Genomic DNA, 20,037 nt, shown 5'->3' with positions numbered 1-20,037 from the left:
GTTAGACCCGGGTCTACAATTTGGGATGCTACTACAGTTCTCAGAACAGGGAATGGCATAGATTGAGGAGATTAATTGGCTCCACTGTGGGTAAAAACATTTGAAGCCTATTCCAGCATTTTAGCTTGACCTGATATTTTTCCTGAAAACTTGCAGTTAGTATTGAACATGTGCCATATTTTTCTCCAGTTAATGCATTTTTGCCTCTACATTTCTTCTTCTCCATTGTTTGGTTCACTGAGTTGATTAAATGATTGCTTTGATTAATGTGTTGATGTTGTACTCTGTCGGTGCTTCCTCTAATCTTGAAGCCATTTGCTGATAACACAGTAGAAAGGAACCTTTTTCAATACTAGTAGCATCTTTAAGTCACAAGGCATGATGCTCTCAGTAAGATTTCCCATATCCATAGGGAATGGAGGTGTTGAATGGTGTTGGATTGTTTTAACTGTCATTCTTTTAATTTACTGTTTCTATTGATTGGATTATGTTGCCTTTTAGTTAAATACTCAGTTGTTTGTAAATAGATCTTCACTTTTCTGGAGGTATTGGTAGCAGTAGTAGTAATTAGATGTCTCAAGGCATTTGTTTCTATGCTGCAGGGCTTGGATTTGTGACATCTTTAATTTTTGTATTCCTCATTGGTATATTTGTTTCATCATGGATGGGTGCCACTATTTTTTGGCTTGGAGAATGGTTGATAAAGAAAATGCCACTAATGAAGCATATATACTCGGCATCTAAACAAATTAGTGCTGCTATTTCTCCAGGTACAGCACCAATCCTTCAATTATTTCCATTTTTCCTAGCCGTATCTGACTTCCTTTTTTTTTTTTTTGTTGTTTTAGGGTTTTTACATGGTTCATTTTTATAAAATTTGAGTGCTGCTGAACTAGAGCTCTTACTTTTCGATATCTAAACTTGATGATTGCAATCTGAGGTTTTGCTTTAATATATATGTGCATGGGAGGGAATTTTATCCTATTGAAATGAGTGTATCTATAGGTGGCTTCCATTGGCTGATGTTTGACAAGTATTTGATGTCTCAGAAATTTACTGAGATGGTTTGTCAACATGTACTCTAGAGCAACTCATACTTGTGTGTTCTTGTGCTTATTTTTTTTAGTTGCAACATAAGTTGTGTTAGGTGTTGATTCAGTGTTCAGGACATATCAACTCTCATGTGGTAGATTCTGGCTTCGAGTTTGTGGGTTGTGGGTTGAAGGAATGGTTTGATACGAGTCAATTCAGTAAAAAAAAAAACGACTTAACATATCAACTAAATTGTAATCATTTCAGAGTGATTGATGCCAGATAGTGCCAAAATTAAAATCATTGATATATTTTGGCTTTTACCATGATTCAGATCATGACTGAAATAGAAACTTCAGTACCTTGGCTGTAGTATGTCCATATTTCCATTTCCTCTTGGATGGTGCCTAATTTTCTGAGTTATGGATTTAGCTAACATTATTTATCATCTTCACAGACCAAAATACAACTGCTTTCAAAGAGGTCGCAATTATTCGTCATCCACGTGTTGGTGAATATGCATTTGGTTTCATAACATCATCAGTTGTCCTTCAGGTAGCCTTTCTTTCTTATTTTGTTAATTTATAAACATAAAATATGTCTTTTTGTCATTTCTCAAACTGATTTCTTTAAAGACTCTATGCTTGCTGCTTGAGCCCTAGATGGATTTTAAAAATATTCTCATTTGACAATCCTTTACAATTTCTCCTGTAAACAAACATGCTGTAGTTTCCTTCTTGGTATTGGCTTAGTTGGTGGATGTGATATGATGTTTCTATTCATATATGAATGTTTGGAAATATTTTATTGCCATTACCAAGTATACTTGGAGCTTATTATTATTATTATTATTTTATTGTTGTTGTTATTGTAATTATTTTTTTCTTGATTGCAGAGAGAAAATATGGATGAAGAGTTATGTAGTGTTTATGTTCCTACAAACCATCTATATATTGGAGATATTTTTCTCGTTAACTCTGAGGAGATCATCAAACCAAATCTTTCTATTCGAGAAGGCATAGGTTTGTTTCTTCTTTCCTGTGCTCTATCTATTATCTTGTCACAGTGGTCCATCCTCTTAACCATTGTTACTTGATTACTTGTAACCTGAGTGTTGATACCCACCCTAAAAGGATAAAACATAAAACATAGAAATAAAAAAAGTTGGTTTTTCTTTGGCTTTTGTTTGAAGCTAGGAGAGTAAGATAAGTATGAAATAGGTGGCTGGGGTGAAAATTGGTAGTCGAATCCCTTTATTGAAACTGGGTAAACTAACCAGCCCCATATTATGAAAATAGCATGTTGCCCTGTGTACGACATAAAATAGGGGAGATCAGATTTGCCACATGAGACCCATTACAATGTTCAAAATATCGAACAAAATGGTTGAAATTGGGTAAAATATTTTCGTGTCTCTAGACCTCGATACAAAATCACATGAAAAATACAAAGTATACAATATTTCTTCCGAATGACAGAATTTGTAGAAATGATCGAAATGTTAGGTTCATTCATATAAAATACCAAATTTTGAGTCAAAGTTGCTAGAACGCTACATATGTGTTCAAGAACTTATTTGGAGACTGAAACATCTCTCAAACTCATCTAGGCTACCATGAAAAAAAATTGCAAAAAGACATTTGGGTTGGAACTTCGAAAAAGAGGTAAGTCCCCAAAAGACACAACACTATGCTATATACTAGTGAAGTTTGGTGCAAAACCAAACTATAGAAAAGAGCATCCCAATGCATGAGGCTCCCACAACTGCAGGGTCTGTGAGGGGCAAATGTATGCAGTCTTACCTCCGCTTCATGGAGAGGCTGTTTCCTAGTTTCAAACCTGCAACCTGATGGTTGCAATAGGGCAACTTTGCCTTTGGGTCAAGGCTCGCCCACTGTGCAAAACCAAACTATCACTTTTAATATTTGATGCAGTTTAGCTTTCTTGGAAGTTGGACTGGCACAGACCCGTTTGGAACCCTAGACCGAGGTCCAAATCTGGTTTCGGGATATTTCATCAAAGTGACCCGTTTGGATTCCTATAACGTATTAACCAGTAACTTTCACCTAAATATTTCATGAAAGTGACCAAAATTCATTTTGGGATCCACCAAAGTGGCTGTTGAAATGAACTTTACAACTACGGTTGGAAGTGAAAGTGATGCTCATGAGAACATAGGTGGGGAATGTATGTTTTCTTGAAGATGTACCAAGCCAATAGACAATGGCATGTGGAATTCCTCTCTAAGTTTTTCAATACTGATGGCATGCTGTGAATTCATTTATTTATTTTTCATACTAAAATGGACCGTGAAACAGTTACTTTGGTTCTTAATTTGATTGTGTAAGACCTGGGCAGGAATTTCTTACAATCCTAACTACAGTTGCCACCTTAGCTTGCCACATGATTGCAATTTTGGACTATCATAGCTACCCTGTTGCATGCCATGCAAATTTTGGTGTCATAGTGATTGGTTTATAAATTCGGCATTCAATGTCCTCTCTATGATTTATATGAATTGTGGATGCTTTGCTTTAATAACTTTATTCTGATTTTTTATTTTTATTTTTTATGATTCAGAGATCATTGTTTCTGGAGGTATGACAATGCCACAGCTGATATCTCCATTACAAAGGTTTCCTCGTCCTATGGATCGAATCCCTCTCAACAGATTAATCTAGTGCCATGGACTACAACGAGAGGTCAGGTTTAATTTATGCATGTTTATTTGGTTTAGGCTCTTAGCAAAAAAAAAAAAAGTTTAGTTGGTTTAAGCTAATGGGGCTTCACACCTTTACAAATTGCTCCTTGATGATACGGCGTGTTGCTTTGTCACTTCAACAGGAACAGAGAATACTGAATCAGCTTCAGTTTTGTATTTGCAGTCGTGTAGACTGGTGGTAATGTTCTGCCCATGGTGAACTACTGTATTCAGTGGTGGATGTTGTACACGTCTTTGCGTTGTTAAGAGAGAAAATGCTAGGGGCCATCATTAGTTTGCTGGTCATGTTCACATTCTGATGCTGAGTTCACCAATTCTGTAGTATTAGACCTTCATATATGATGCGTATTGTTGAGTTTTGGATTCCAATGTTGTGTCCTTGTTATGGGTTCATTTAGTTGATACTTTTGACTGCTCCATACTAATGACTCTGTACATATTTGGATGGTTCCATTGTTAACTAGCAATGTATAGTTATTTAGTTCTTTCGGTGATGTGTTATACATTAATTCAAGTTCCATCAAGCACTTGAAATGGCATTGCAACAAGGTGAACGATCTCAGAAGTTGGATCGTTTCTTTCTCAAATTCTAATGAAACGGCCCAGGCAAATTGACATAGGTTGCATTTGGAGGCATTAAGGACATTTTAGGAATGCAAGAAAGATCTCTTATGTATTTTGTTTGTTCCATCTCTCAAATAAGAAATGATAGGAGGTTGAAGCTGGACTTTTGAATTTTGATGATGTCTTAGATATCTTTGGATGGTAGGACGGAAAAGGGTCAAAAACAAAATCCACTCTGCTCTGCCCCCTATGTGGTGGGTAAAGATTTGATTGACTGTGCTGAAGAATACCTTGCCTTAAGAATACACTCAATACCGGTGGAACTGTTACACTCAATACCGGTGGAAGTGTCCGAGGCCAACTGTTGGTATCAAAGTTTAAGGCTATGTTTGGTATGCCTTTTTGGAATAGATTCTGGGCTTAGAACACATTTAGAAACTTGATTCTTTTGTATTTTCTCGCTTAATAAGGCATTCTATAAATCTGAAAAATTATCTCCTCCAGTTCCTTGCCCAGCCCAGTTCAGTTCCTCTAATAGGAGGGTGGTGGATCCCATTCGGTCAGAGTGTTCGGGCAGGAATAGGGTGGTCATTCCAACCCCCCTTGTTAGAGGAATTGGAGAACTGGGCTGGGTAGGGAACTGGAGGAGATAAAGATCCTCTACACTCAGAATTTATTCCAAGAATGCATACCAAACACAGCCCAAAGTGTTTAGAACATACGTCGGAATTGATGAGTTTACAGATAATGGCTCTCTCACCCCATCGAAACTGGAGTCATCTGATGCTATTGCCCAGGTTTGAAAGATTGATGTAAGATAAATGTGTACTGGAAAAAGCAATAGGAGTAGAACAATGGATTAGCAGCAACACCGAAGGGCGTTTCAAAAAAAAGAAAAATCACCATTGAGTCATTGACCTCCACTTTAAAAAAGGAAAAGGAATTTTACCCCAAAAAAAAAGGAAAAAGAAGTGATGGTCGTAGTAAAAGATTGAGGACGAAGATGAAAAGAAGATTTTTTTGATGGGAAAGTGTTTCCTGCAAGCGGAAGAAGGTCGTATCTGAGTGATACACTTCACCACAGGAACATGTCTTTATTTAATTTATAATAATTTAATTTGTATTGCTGGGGTTGCTCAGTTGGTTAGAACGTGTGATTGTTAACCACAAGGTCGAAAGTTCAAGCCTTTTCCTCTAACGCTTTTGGATTTTCCAAAATGCCACATATATGGAGTATTTTTTTTTCTCTCTTTTAGACGAGATTAATGTAACCATGGCAAATTATATTTTTTTATATCCCTTGATTATGCCACATGGAAGGATGATGTGATAAATTTGACCATTGGGTACTTGGAGAATTCCGTAACTTGGACATGTGTCAAATCTCAGTCTTAATTTGAACTATTTATCCTTCCATCTAATGCTATAGCTTTTCCCGTATATGTCCATACAACCCTCTGTAATCCTATGCATCCTCTTATCCTGAATTCTTCAATTTTTTTTAATGAGACCTTAATTCATTTTGCCACATGAAAAACTTCAACTACTTGACATTCGAATAGTACAAATTGTGATATGGAGAAAACTAGACGGAAATGACCACACCCCCCCCCCCCCTCCCCCATGGTGGAATTTTCAACCCCAATGCAGCAGTGCGCAGTCAATGACTGCCGGCAGTCACGAACATGGCCCCTGCAATCCCATGCAGAGAACGATTCCCCTCGTGATATATACATCCATAAATTTTCAGCCCATCTGAACTGCCTGCTGGCAGATGTAGGGTCCAATATAGTTACAAATAGAACTCTCTTTATTTTTGGGTTTTAGATAAGATATTTGTTTCTTTAAGGTAGGTTCCCTAACGACTCAACTATAGCAGAATTCGAAACAAACCCCCCCCCCCCCCAAAAGGAAAAAAAAAAAAAACACCCATGGCATTATCTATTTTTTGAGTTTATGATAAGATAATTGCGGCCTCCAATTAAAACTAAAAGAATAATCTATAATACTGAGGAAACAATGAAAGTAAAGAGGCATACAAGGATTTAGTTCAGGGTATCCGCGCCAGTATCAGTCACCACCAATACCTAAAACCATGGAGGAATATTCATCCATTTCATCCGAAGAGCTTCCTATCCCTCAAAAAGCAGTTATAGAGAAGGTCATGGGGAGACGTTAAATCAAGGTTTCAAGAAACAGGATCGGGTCAGCCAGTTCGAATAATTTGGATCGGAATAGGCCAGTATTTGAATCCCTGCATTAAATAGTTGGGAAAATATTGAAATTGCCAATGAAGGTCAAAACTAACACCAAGTAATTCTCAACATGTGCCGAATCATTTCAATCTGTTGCAATAAACCAGCAAAGGTATCTAATGACATCAAGGGAAAAAAAGAACTAATGATAATAAAGCAGAAATAAAATCCTTAGCAACTCATCTTCCAAGAATACAGCAAAAGAACATCCCACCCTCCACAATGAAGAAACCTATTTGAATAAAAACAGACTGTGGCGCCATGAAATGAAATGAAAAGGGAAATTCGAACATTAAGCAAATATCACTTCACCACTCCTGCAAAAGCTTACAACCACCAGTACAAGAAGAAAAGAAGGGAATAATTAAAGAGTTTTGACCTGTTCCCAAACCATAACCATCTTTGCCAAATATATCATTACCCGTCTTCCTTTTTTAAATTGTTTGCAACTGGGAGAAGGAGATCCGGATGATTGATCCATCAATGGTGCTGGCATGCTTACAAACAAGCGCCTCTGTAGCCTGCTCCTCTGTCTCAAACAGGACAAGGGCCTGCTTCTTTCCATTTCCCTCAAAGAGTTTGGTGTTTACAATGTTCCCATGCTCCTCTAAGTGAGCTATGATCTCCTCCTCCGTAATATCCTGGGGAAGAGTGGACAAGTGGATCATCTTAGTGGGGGAACAGCAGTAGCGGTAGTTCTTTGCAGCATTTCGGTTGAAGCGATTTAGGTTTGAGTTCACATATTCGTGTGTGTCAGGAGCTGATGTAATGTTTGCATGCTTCGAGAAATTCACCTCCAAATGCTTTCCAAATAGCATGGCTCCCTACCGATCCAAGAAAAGAAAGAAATAAGTTAATTCCAAACATTATGAAACATAAGGTCAGTCAAAGCACATGAGTAGAAACTTCGAACGATAAAAAGAGGAGGTTCAAGGTTTGGTCATGAAATTTTCTATCACAAATTTTGGCAACCATATTTTCTCCATGGCAGAGAAGTAAAATGGGGCCTAGTTGGGACTCCAGTGACAAAATAAATAACTTAAGCATGAAGTTCTGAAAGAGCTAAATAGTACCAAACCTTCAAGAAGTGTACAGCCAATTCAGCCTGGAACCCATCACCCAATTGAACTAGTGCATGATCTGGTTTGTTGCGAAGAAGTTTAATTCTCACTATGTTCCCGTAGATGGAGAAAAGGTTGAAGAGTTTATCTTCATCGATTTTCTGGGATGAAGAAAAAGTTACCAAGCATGAAATGGCAGAAAAGAGATGAAACTATTAACAGGAAACAAGGATGAGGACATTGCTTACATCAGTATTTAGATTAGAGACCAGGACTGTGCACCTGTCATTAGTGCCACTTATCCCAGGAGGCAACCCTCCACTAAATGCCGCTGCTATTGCTGCAGCGTTGCCGATCTAAAATGAAACAAAGAAGAGGGGGGGTCCATTCATGTGCATATCTGAGGTATTTGTTGGATAGAAAATAAAGCAGAAACCGCAAGCAACAAAAATATAGCAAGCAATACTTCAAACAGAGGTCCTAACTGCGACCCTCAATACCACAGAACAATAGCAGCACCTCAGGTACCATCCCATGGTTCCCAAAGTATCATTATCTAGCCAAAATTCACAACCAAAACACCTGACCATCCAATTGATGGACAAGAATTCAAAAACTATATCATGCCCAAGTTTAGGCTAAGAAGATCTCTGAGGTGGGACCCATGGAGTGGTAGGCCCAAGGAAGTGCTAGTGCATGCACCACAAGTAGAGGGAAGAGGTCCACTCTGCAGCCATTTGAAGTATTCCTTAAGCACCAGATAGGAAAATCTGCAGCTGCGAATAAGACCACCTGGAAGAGCACAGAGCATAGTCTAAGCAACACCCACCTGTGGAAACGCAACTGAAACAGAGAATACATATGCATCAACAGTAGGTTGCACAACTGATAAACATAGAAACTAGTAAAACTAAAGAATTTAAAAAATTAAATTAAGTAAAAAATAAGCACCTGCCCCAGCTCCAGGTTGAAGTGCATAGAGGCCCCCCGCATCACCATATCCAGACTGTTGAAACGTAGAACACACAAAAATTACATGCAAATCCTCAAGACTGAATCCACAAACAAGTAAACTGGAAAGAGTCTGAAGAAAATTTGGGTGATGAGCCAGAAAGTGTAAAACTTCAAGGAAATAAAAATAACCATGGAAACATACTTGAGAGGATCTGCCTTTCTGTTCTGAAGGCAAAGATGGGTTCGTGAAATCCCTGCACAATGACAGGCACCCAGAAGCATTACGAAGTGAAACACAATAAAGAGGTATTTATTTAAATATCTTTTAACCGGCTCCAATTTTTAGTAACATGAACATCAGCATACCTTGACCGTTCATTATTGTAGTTCACTTGTAACTCACTTAGGCTGCATGTTGAGAAAGAAGGAAAAGATAAGATAGCCTTTCAAGTTTCAGCACAATAAAAGTAAAAGCACAACAGTAAAGCCAATACTACTGGAATGAAAACATACTTTGAAAATTGAATATCCAGCGTACAGCAACCATCATAAATATTACGACCCTGTAGTAAGTTGATAACCATTAAAACCCATTCTTAAACAAATATGTCGAACTCAAACAAGCAGTTACTCCAAGTAACTTCTCAAAATGGAACAAACAACGTACTTGGAGAGCATTTCTTGCTGAAACGGCACTCAGGCGTGACTGATACTGGATAAGGGCTTGAGAACCTGCACATTTCACAAAAAGAAAATGAAAAGAAGTAAATAAAGTCTTTCTACATTCTATTTAGTATCATTCCTTGCATAACTAAAAAGGTGGCAGCACGAGTTCCTACAGCTCAAAAGACGAAGGGGAGCAGGTCAAATCCTGAAAATGTCTTATAAGAAATACAAGAAATACATTCACAAAATGAAGAACAGTTGAGAAACATTCATAAAAAAATTAATACAAATTCTAGCCAACCAAACTACTTTAAGTGTTATAAAGAGATAAAAATTAAGTGAGAAAGAGAAGACTTTCAAGAATCTAACCAGCAGACTTCTGAAATGTCACGATCTTTTCCACAAACCCATGAGGAGAAAATACTTGATGCAGCACTTCCACTGTTATAGGATAGAGCAGGTGCTGGATTGTTACTAAGAGAATTCGGTTGGGTTGTGAGTCCTGAGAGTGCCCGACATCAGACCAGCATAGAGACAGGAGAGTGCCCGACAGCAGACCAGCATAGAGACAGGAGAGAGAGAGGAGAAGAATGAATAGAGAAGAATAAATAGAGGAAAGAAGGAGACAGAACTTCAGAAAAATAGGAGATTACATGACATCATAAGTTCCTACAAACAAACAATAAAGCATTTGACTTTCAAGCAGAGAGGATTGTGAAAAGAAAAAAAATCAAAAGAAGAAACAGAAAGAAATACTTATTTTAACTGATTTATTCATAAGCATTTATTTAAAATTTTTTTTATTCACCATATATGACAGTATAGTTTAGTATTAGTAGTAGTTATCACAGAAAGTTTATCCTCAGGATAAAAGGTGGTTCAAAGAATGTTTCTGAGCTTGTTAACAAAATCTTCCCCTGAGCTAAAATAAAGGTAATTGTCTATCTAACTAATGGACATCATGCACAACAATCCAAAAAAGGTCTTTTGACCATCATAAACAAGATAAGTCATTTCTATGGTCAAACACGTTCCCCTGGTCCATAAGAAGACACTAAAATCAAGTATTAAAAGAAGAGGAGATGGAGCTTCTTAACTTGCTCTAGCTGTAACAGACATGTTTATACGTATCAGAAGACAACCATTTCCAGGTTTTACACATGATGATCAATCAGACCCACAAGTTCAAGACCATTTTCATCGGAACGGATGGCCCACAACATTCAGTATAGAAGTCTAAAGGGAAACTCCAAACAGGAATGACTACACTTCCATTCATGTTAAAGAATTAAAATTTCTACTAATATACAACAATTGCAACAAAACATTGTTTCAAGACCCATAGGTGCGCTTTAATCAGGCTCAAAATAGACACACACACACAGAAAAATCCCTCATGTTCAACCAATAACCAATATGCCTGTATACTTTCATGCTGCCATTGCAGGTTGTTCCATACTTCCATCTCAGTCCTCTCTTAGAGGTCCAATGGAGTTCATGCTGCCCAGCCCAACTACTAGGTATTATCACTGATTGACACAGGTGGAGATGAGAGGAATCTTTCTATATTCGCCAAAATCACATGTGACACCTAGCATGCAGGAGGATCATAAAATGTTGAGATTCCCTAGATGACAATGTGACAACAAGGAGAACTGCCAAAACCAGGCTTCTGCTTACGATATAACTTTAAGAAAAAAAACTATTATATAATACCTTCTCACAACGATATATATTCTAATACATAATGCCCAATACACAACACCTTATCCAACCAACACATAAGCAATTAAGACACTGGAGCAGTCACTATGATGGCATGATTACAGCACAGCAAGCGCTATTCTGTTCCTTCTCTTCTTGCTTTCATATTGCCTTCAAAAAGAATATAATAGTTATACAATTTTGTTCATGCCTCAGTGCACCGTCACCCTAACAGTGTCTATATATCAATTTTCCAGATGTTCACAAAGTCCTCATATTTATCTTCATGTTGAATATATGCTTATTCATAGATGTGTTCTAACCTATTATTCCATAGGCCTGCCTGCCTTTATTCTCTCTAGAAAAACAACTAAATGTGAATGAGCAAACAAACCAGTGATAAATCCTCAAGGCCCTCAATAAAATTACTTTCTATTACTTTCCTAGCTTGAATTGCATTGGAAGATTCTAAATAACTTATGAAACATCTTTCTCTGTTTTAAACTTAATAAACACGAAATGATTACCCAACCATTAGACTAAACTGGAATCCAAGTAACAAGCAAGCTAGCTAAGAAATACAAAGATAACACCAGCAAAGACATAGGTACCCATAACAGAGAGCAGCAATAGGTTGGATGAGCATGTCATTCCAAGCAAGGTTTGAAGTTTAGGTTTTGAGCCAGGTTTTAACCTGGCTTGAAACCGAAATATTTCGCTAAACTGCGAAATTTCGACCAAAACCTGGCAAGTTTCGGTTGCATGTTTCAACTGCTGGTTTCAAGGCCCAAATGGCCAAATTAGATCCCAAAACTTTTGGGAAACCCTATTTTAGGCCCTCAAACATAGTAAACCATCAGAATATATAAAAACACACCCAAAATGGCAGTTTGGCTTTGGACCCTAGATTGGTAGTTTACGTTGTACGCTACTGTATACTCCCTGTTGTACATGTCTGTCTTCATGGCTGTCCACGCTAGTCCTTGATACCAAATAATGTAAGGCTGGATGACGAAGGACCTAGCCTCAGGCAGTATCTTCTTGAGCTAAGTTTAATGCTGGTTTGGTTTTCAAAAACTGGGCAACATTGATGAATGACTAAGGGTCTTTTTTATATCATTTTTTCATTTTCATTTTCTGACAATTTTTCATTTTTTTCATGCGTTTGGTATCATTTTTTAAACTTGTTTTTATTTAAAATAAATGAAAAAAACCCCAAAATTCATAATAGACTCAAGAATCTCTTCTTCTTCTTCTTCCCACCCCCCCCCCCTCCTCCTCTTCTTCTTCTTCTTCTTACTGCAACCCCATCCCCCTCCACCCCTTGCTGCAACCCAAACAACCCCACTCACCCCTACCCATTGCTGCAACCCAACCGTTTGAGAGAGGAAAGATTATAGAGGGGCTTGGGAATTTAAGAGTGTAGGGAACCAAGTAACTTTGGCGCACAACTGGGTAGTCAATCGTGTTACCTTCAAAGCTCTTATCCAGACTACCGGTTCTCTTGAAGAGTTGGTCGAAGTGAGGCCCGCATTACAGAAGAACCCCCTTCTTCTTCTGCTGCCTGCAACCTACCCCACACCTCCCCCCACCTCACCCATTCACAGATTTTAAAGTGGACCCAGCTTCCCATGTAGCAGAACTAAGTGCCTCATCGTAAATTTCAAAGGACATGCCAATAAAAAATAAAAAATAAAAGCTGCTCCCAGTTTCACTTCCCTACAATTTGCAACCAAAGGATTTATCCTTCACTTCCAAGTTATAGATTTCAACAGGGGAGAATGCAATGACCTGATACAAAGGACTCGAATTCTAACTAATGCTGACAGTGGCCCCCTCACTATAGATCTTACCATGTTCACAAAACAAAATCAACAGTTGTCCTCCACACAAAGAAATCACTGTCGATGGGAAAGCAAAACATTCATCAGAAAAGGAAATAAAAAAAGTAGGATGGAAGAATTTCCTGTAAGCCTTGAGCAGGGAGCGGTGTAGTCATGAAAATAATGAGACACCAGTCTGTTCCTAACCCACGCTCATAGTTCAAAAACTCATCTCGACTCGGTATCTCAGCCAGGTCAAGACGACCGAGATCTCGGCGAATTTGTGCTTTTTTTTTTTGGCTCCAGTATGATGTTTCGATGGACAAATGGCCCCAGTAGGCTCCAAAACTTTAAGGGAAGGTTGTTTTAGGCTTAATAAACATATTTAAATCTTCAAATGGTTTTAAAAAAACACTCAAATTGAGTGTTTTAGATTCGCACCCTTGGTTGGCAGTAAACGTCGAACCCTTAATGTAAAATTGCCTATTCTACACATTGTTTGATACTATGAGACATAATTGGCAAGTAAAACAAGTAAATTATGCAATAATGAATTAAGACACATAAGATTGAGTAAGTATTTAAAAAATAGTTGAAGACTTAAAGTTTCTACTACAAACTCCTCCACGTGAAGTGTTCACAATGCATATTACATAGACACCCAACAGTGAACAATACATTAGTCATAGACACCCTACTACACTAGTCTTCCATGTCCCAACTCCCAACAATCCAATCGATCTCTCTGTAGGATGTGGTAACCCCCAATAGTGTATTCCAATTGTATTGAGTGATGATGTGGCCAAAAAGTCAAGAAACAAGGTTTTCTTCCTTCTCTGTTGAGTTACTTCGAAATTTCGAAGTGCGGTCTCGAGTTGGTGCTTTTTTATAATGAAGAATGTAGCAATTTTTCGAAATTTCAGCAAGACAGTACAAAGTACCAAAATCTCGCTGAAATTTCTGTTGAGATATTCGAGTTTGTGCATATTCTGTGTCTCGTACACTAACTCGTCTCGAGAAGCTCGAGATTCTCGAGTTTTCCGAGATCTCGGCAAGTTTTAGAACTATGCCCACGCTCCCCCTCCTCTCAACCCTAACCCACCAGCCCGTCTCCCCTCTTCTTCATCTTCTTCTTCTGCCTACAACCTACCCCACACCATCCCCGCCTCACCTACCCCATTCCCTCAACCCCCATCCTGTCTGGCAGCCCACCCACCTACCGGCTGTGTTGATTTGGGGGAATTTCATCACCTTACGGTTTTGTGTTGATTTGGAAAAGAAGACGGATGATGGGAGAATTTCTTCACCTACCACTAAAAATTGTTTATGCATAACTACTTTCCAAACAATTTCTCATTTTATACTCTATTATGTCTAATAGTTAACAAAAAGTTTTCATTTTTTTTTATACAAAAACTTTTTATTAATGATTTTTTTTAAATAGGCCATAAACAAAATGAAAAATGATAACAAAATTACCCTAAGAAGATCAGAAGCTTTAATGGTTCAGCAAGACTCCCTGAATTACAGAGTTGCAGGTACTTGCTTGTTGACCCTGATCAGCAGAACTTGTAGCAGATCACACAATGAAATCGATTGAATAAAAAAAGAGGTAAATAGGGAAGGGGGGATAGGGATGGGTCTGTCACCCACAGCCTCTCACCGTACCTATCTCTCACAGCAATTAATGCCTTTAAACAAACTCATTCCTCTCTCCAACTCAACCATGTGCTGTATTTAGCCTTGTTCTTTATGTAAATAGTAATTGATTACAACCAAAGTCTTCTAGAAATAAAATAAAATCCTAATAGCAATCTGATTAACTAACAAATAGAGAATCCTAAAAATAGAAAGGGGCAATGTTCTCTGCCCGGGAGGGCATCTGGGAGCAGGCTGCACCTGGACACATGGGGGCCGGGGTTTGGGTCATTCGGGGGGGGGGGGGGTGTCATTTCGCCCACCCCCCATGTCTGGACGCACCCTGCTCCCTCATTACAGAGAACTTTATTCCAAATAGAAATTTCCCATTATATAAAAACAAGCCTATAAAATAGATACTCCGCTAGCCTAATAAAACCCCACGCAAGTAACAATGACTCCTAAATTTTCTCCTCTTTAGCTTGATCTTCACCAGCTGGCCATGTGGCCCACCAAATCTGGTCATTATCTCCTCCTTTAACTGTTAATATCTCCTTGAAATCAGCAAGCTCTATGGACATAACATCTGGAAAATATTTCTCCAAGTAAAGCTGGTCGACCTGAAATTAATCCCCTTCAAATCATCAAGATCGATAGCTATATTCTCCCCCCAAATAAGGCTGGTTGATAGCTATCCTTGGGCAGAATATAGGCTGGGAAATTGGAATTAAATAATCCCATGATATGGGCCAGAGGTATGTACTCAGTTTGAAACCCAATCGATGGACCAATTCTGCATCAACCAGGCTCCCTTTACTGTCTCACCTTCGGTGCTTCAAGGACTTGTGCACAGGATGAGGTGTTGAGGGTCTATGTGCCTCCTCTGACTGGGGATCCTCCTCTTCAAACTTTGTACAGCAGTAATGGAGGTGACATTTATGCCTGGGGATTCAGAGCCACCTCTAAAATTGCTAAGGTGATATTCCACAACCTCAGTATTCAAGAAGATGCCACTTGTGGACCTCTCTTGGATGCAGTAGCCATAAAAGAGCTTTACCCTGCCATGCCCACAAAATGTGTATGATGATTTCCTTATGTTTTACTGGTTTTCTGTTCTTTTGCAGATTTCTGATATGGGTCCTCTGCTTGTTGTGAAACATAATTCATGTGCATATATTGCCCTTTTTTTGGTCCCATACTTGAAAAATCTAAACATCTAAAACATGTACTGTCCGTTTACATTTTTTTTACCATTCCCGAAATATTTGACCCTTTTTTAGACCGTCCCATTTAATTTCTAAACTGTTTTAAACGCACCAGCCCGAACAAAATTGTTTTCTGTTCCCATTTAACTTAACTATGATCGCACCTGGTTTCGTTTCAACCTTTGTCGAAATCGTAAAAAAAAAATTGCGACATTTTGGTTCAGCCACACAAACCAAGACTGATCATGCCCAAATAAAATAGCCATAACTAATTAAAACTCATATGGAAACCTAACAAGCTAAGAAGACGGTAGAAAGAGATCAAGAGTTGCCATGTGGAAGAAATAAGAAGCTACAATCATGCTGTAGGACCAATGTCCCATGATTGATGGATGTGTCGAGAAAATTATTTTCTGTTTCATGTGCTTAACGAAGCCATTAATAGAGAAAACAAATCAAAACCAAATTCATCATCCCAAAAGACCTAAAGATAAAAAGACAATTAAAAAATTAGTACCCAAAAATAGAACACATCTATATGCATTGAGATTCAATATACTGTGAGTGCTTGTTCCCAACAAAAGCACGTCGTCCACAACAAAAATTGCCAAGTTAACGCTTCCACACCGATAAGCACAAGTATACACTGGGCGTAGTCTATAAAACATTACAAACTGTACTTCTAAAGAACTGCCCTTGGAAAATTTTCACAAAGTTTTGTTTCAATCCAGCTACCTAAGAACAACATTTTGTACAGTTGTCACCCAGATTGTCAGATTACCAACCTGATCCCCTTTGCGTCCTTGAGTATTTTGATCCATTGTAGTGAGTTCTTGATGTGAAGAGAATTGAATGTACACATTTCTCCCCCTATTATAACAAAGCCACAATTTGAAAGCAAAAAATATATATTAAAAAGATGGATGATTATATTGAAATCTCTGTCGCAGTATCCATATATCCAGCACAGGAATTTATAATGAAGAGATGTCCCCATCATCATAGTTACATTACAATAAGACTTCAATATCATAATACCTGACGCTCGGCTGCACATTTGCAAAGTATTGCAATGCACTCACAGCTGAGGCTACATCCTGCATCTGGAGCAGGGCCTGCACAAATGCAGATATAGAAAAATTTGGAGGCCATCCAGAAACATGAACAGCTCATCACGTACACCAGAGTGACAGAGATGATGACGAAATTTATGAAGTCAACAACCAAGAAAAATAACCATGAAAGGCTCCACAACTAAGACAGAATAAAACCTGATTTTTTGCACGCAGCATGACAAGCTTAGTGACAACACCAAAAGGCTGAAGCAACTGTAGGAGATCATTCTGAAAATAAAAAAGGCAAAACAAAAGTCTAATGCACATACTGAGAAAGAGAGAGGGTGATTTAATTTCAATGAAGACAAGGAAATGGCAATTACCTCAGAAATTTCATGTCCCACATTGCGAATGTGGATGACTTTTGAAGGTTCTGTCATTTTAGTAGACACCTGGGGCAAAAGTAACAACTGGTCAATACTTGAATTTATCGGTTTATAGAATCCAAAAACATTTTCCAATATAAATATAATGATAGAAAGAAGGGGGGAAAAAAAAGTTTCAATAAGCATATGCCATAAGGGATATAGAATGTAAAAAAAAAAAATCCAGTTCTCTTTCCCAATTTGTTTTTCTCTTTTGGGGAAGTGGCGTAAATGGTGATGAATAGCATATAATAAATGCTTAAAAGTGTTAACCCAATTAGTAAAATGGATAACCCTCGCAGTTTATTTGGGAATGACATGTTTCAGAATGGAGCGAAAGTACTAGACAGAAATAACATCAACGAAAGGAAGATGGAGGAAGAAAAGTACAACCGTTAAACCAATAACATCAACGAAAGGAAGATGGAGGAAGAAAATTACGACCGTTAATCCAATAACAAAGGATATAGCCGTAGCTTCAACTCCAACGTTCATCAATCAATAAAACCCTAAAAAGACCTAAAACCCCAACCTGCATTAAATTTCATGGAGGTAAAAAGGAGGGCAACAAACGAGAGCAAAAAAAATCTTTTTTTGGGTAACTCTGTGCTGCCATCATTTACACCATCTTCAAACCCTAGATATCATCTAAAGTCAAGTTAAAACTCAAAATACTAAACAAAAACGAAGAAAACCATCACTGTTAGAAAATTAAGCATCACTCACGCACAGTGGAAATCTAAAACCAGTGTAAGAAACTACGAAGGGGGGGGGGGGAAGAGAACAGCTAGAAACCTGGAAAGAAGCTTCGGGATTAGCAAGTCGACAATGTCGGATCTAAGAGTTCAAATCAGAGAAGTAGCATCAAGACACTGGTACGCATGTAAGCGCTTCGTGTCCTAGATTTTCATCTGCTAATGAAAATTAGCGAATAACTTAAACAGAAGAGAAAAAGAGAGAGCAGAAGAAGGGGGGCGAGTGAGGGAGGGAGGGACGCACGAAAAGAGCGAGAGAGACTAATTGCGAGCTAGATGGATGGATTTATTTTGTTCCGTGACGAAAGTATTATTCCTACCCAAAAATAAATAAAATATTGACGTAAGTATTATTCTAGACTCTAGAGAATCACTAGGGCGAAATGACTATTGCATCCCCAAGCCCCAAAAATGATGAGGGGTGCAGCAGTCATTTTGTGTGCCCCTACGTCAAGGCGCAAGTGTAACATGCATTGCGCAACAGGGTGGCATTCTCTTTCCCAAAAAGATATATATATATTATTGAGTTGTGGTTGATGTTGTTGTGTTTCTTTGTTTTTAATACTATTTTTAATATGGGGAAGAGAACCCTAATAAGTTGTGTAGTTTCTACACCAGCACAGGGGGCCAATGAGAGTGCATATAGAGGCATTGGTTTGGATGAGATTTTCAATTCCACTAGGTGTTGAACTGTCTTTTCACGTACTCCTGTGTTTGGATGTAATAGTCATGTGACCGGTTAATGTTCTTTTTCCCTTTTAGTATTTTGTTTTTACTAGGATTCATGTAGCCGACCCCGTTTAGGTAGGATCAAGGTTCTAAAACTCGAATTTCGACTAGGTTTCGATCAGCCAGAAAATGAGTTCGTCTCGATTTTGACCATATCTCGATCGAAACTTGGGATTTTCCTCAGGCTAACTCGAACCTTGGTTTCAAGGCCTAAAAGTTTTTTTTGCTCTAATTCTTGTTGTACTGCCTATTTTTGGCATTTTAAATTCAATCCATGCATTAGTTTCATATAGAGAACACTACAAATATTACTTGTGGTATTAATCCAAGTTTGATACTATATATTGTTCTTGGACATGGTATCAAATAAGGTTTGACCGGAACATAATTCTTCAATATAAACGAGATTTAAGCAATCTTGGATTTGTTAGAAAAGCTCTGTTTTGATAGCTTTCCAATAAGTCAAAGATTGCTTAAATCTAATTTATATTGAATGAGTTATATACCGGTCAAATTCAATTTGGTGTGCGTAAATACTGTCAAAAGCGCTCTGATTGAAAGAAAAAAAATTTGGACATCAAAACAAATGAATATTTTACCGCACTTTTGATTTTTAGCAATGTTTTACTATATTAAGATTTATGGAATTTTTAGATTTGAGAAAAAATCCGGCATTAAAAAGTTGAAAATTGCACCTACCGTAAAAAATCCTGTTTTTGTTCTTAAACTAAGGGGTTGACTTTTTTTTCCTTTTGGAATTTTATTTTTTAATTATTCTTATTAGATTCAAATAGGGGGTATTTGCTTATTTATGAATAATATCTTAAGTAAATGAAAATGATATTAGGCATAACTAAGTGTCTGTCATGGTTTCTGGCAATTTCTGGTATAAATACCTGTCTGTCATGATTTCGAGCCAAATTTCCCCTAATTTCGATGGGCATGTGTCGAAACCACCGAAATATGGTCGAAACCAATGGAAACCATCGAAACCTGGTCGAATCCAGGGATTTTATAAAATCCCGCTTCAACTCGTCTCGAAAACCTAGGAAACCGAGTTAACTCAGTGGTTTCGACAGGTTTCAGTAGACTTTTTGTTCCATGGTTAGGATAAGACTAAGTTGTTTGTTGTTGTTATTATTGAACATATGAAATCATTTACCAAAAAAATGAATATAGGATAATCAAACTCTATACTCTTTCCCTTTTCACGAGGAGAAAAATATTTTTTTTATTTTTTTTGTTTGATTGCTCCCATTATTAGATTTACAGGTCCCCATTGGGCCAGATAAGTAGGGGTATTAACCGATCTGACCTAATCGGTCCCCATCAATTTAAGGCCATGTATTGTTCTATCCATTTAGGTAATTGAGCCTTGTAGGCATGGACACATTTCTAATTGATCGATCAATAGGTTACCAGTCTATAATAGACCTCAAGGTGATCAAG

The 20,037-nt window shown here is 37.9% G+C and overlaps 2 protein-coding genes across 8 annotated transcripts in view; one reads left to right on the top strand and one right to left on the bottom strand.

Annotated features, from left to right (window-relative positions):
• LOC122648816 (protein LIKE COV 2-like) overlaps nt 1-20,037 on the top strand; it is a 50,072-nt gene that overhangs the window by 27,209 nt on the left and 2,826 nt on the right. For 2 of the 6 annotated variants that reach the window (XM_043842051.1, XM_043842049.1), the window contains 5 exons: nt 603-770; nt 1,490-1,587; nt 1,928-2,054; nt 3,613-3,739; nt 3,874-4,241. In XM_043842051.1, coding sequence (XP_043697986.1) covers nt 603-770; nt 1,490-1,587; nt 1,928-2,054; nt 3,613-3,713 — 494 coding nt within the window. In that variant the 3' untranslated portion in view covers nt 3,714-3,739; nt 3,874-4,241. Of the gene's footprint in view, nt 1-602; nt 771-1,489; nt 1,588-1,927; nt 2,055-3,612; nt 3,740-3,873; nt 4,242-6,386; nt 6,392-20,037 lie in introns of those variants that run through there. The other 4 variants (XM_043842055.1, XM_043842053.1, XM_043842054.1 and 1 more) reach the window with 4 other exon arrangements.
• On the bottom strand, nt 6,839-18,051 carry LOC122648813 (polypyrimidine tract-binding protein homolog 3-like). Of its 2 annotated transcripts, none has more exons than XM_043842047.1 (15): nt 17,900-18,051; nt 17,063-17,131; nt 16,896-16,967; nt 16,663-16,739; nt 16,410-16,494; nt 9,624-9,756; nt 9,256-9,320; nt 9,102-9,151; nt 8,955-8,996; nt 8,791-8,842; nt 8,586-8,640; nt 8,464-8,477; nt 7,883-7,990; nt 7,652-7,795; nt 6,839-7,397 (listed from the first exon to the last, which is right to left on the bottom strand). In XM_043842047.1, exons 2-15 carry the CDS (start codon nt 17,117-17,119, stop codon nt 7,008-7,010), a joined length of 1,344 nt encoding a protein of 447 aa, XP_043697982.1. In that variant the 5' UTR covers nt 17,120-17,131; nt 17,900-18,051; the 3' UTR covers nt 6,839-7,007. The 2 variants fall into 2 exon arrangements, with proteins under 2 accessions (XP_043697982.1, XP_043697981.1); XM_043842046.1 differs by having other exon boundaries at nt 8,586-8,647; nt 8,795-8,842.

Source organism: Telopea speciosissima, chromosome 1 (genome assembly GCF_018873765.1).
Source record: "Telopea speciosissima isolate NSW1024214 ecotype Mountain lineage chromosome 1, Tspe_v1, whole genome shotgun sequence".
Lineage (NCBI taxonomy): Eukaryota > Viridiplantae > Streptophyta > Magnoliopsida > Proteales > Proteaceae > Telopea > Telopea speciosissima.
The sequence above is the reverse complement of the archived record's forward strand: the minus strand, read 5'-3'. Positions and strand labels throughout refer to the sequence as shown.

Bases quoted from the DNA above. Each gene is read 5' to 3' on its own strand.
- LOC122648813 (XM_043842046.1), bottom strand. From the start codon at position 17,119: ATGACAGAACCTTCAAAAGTCATCCACATTCGCAATGTGGGACATGAA. The intron at 9,321-9,623 runs GTTAGATTCTTG...TGAAATGTGCAG, and splicing joins GACATTTCAGAAGTCTGCTG to GTTCTCAAGCCCTTATCCAG. The intron at 8,843-8,954 runs GTATGCTGATGT...GTCATTGTGCAG, and splicing joins TACAATAATGAACGGTCAAG to GGATTTCACGAACCCATCTT.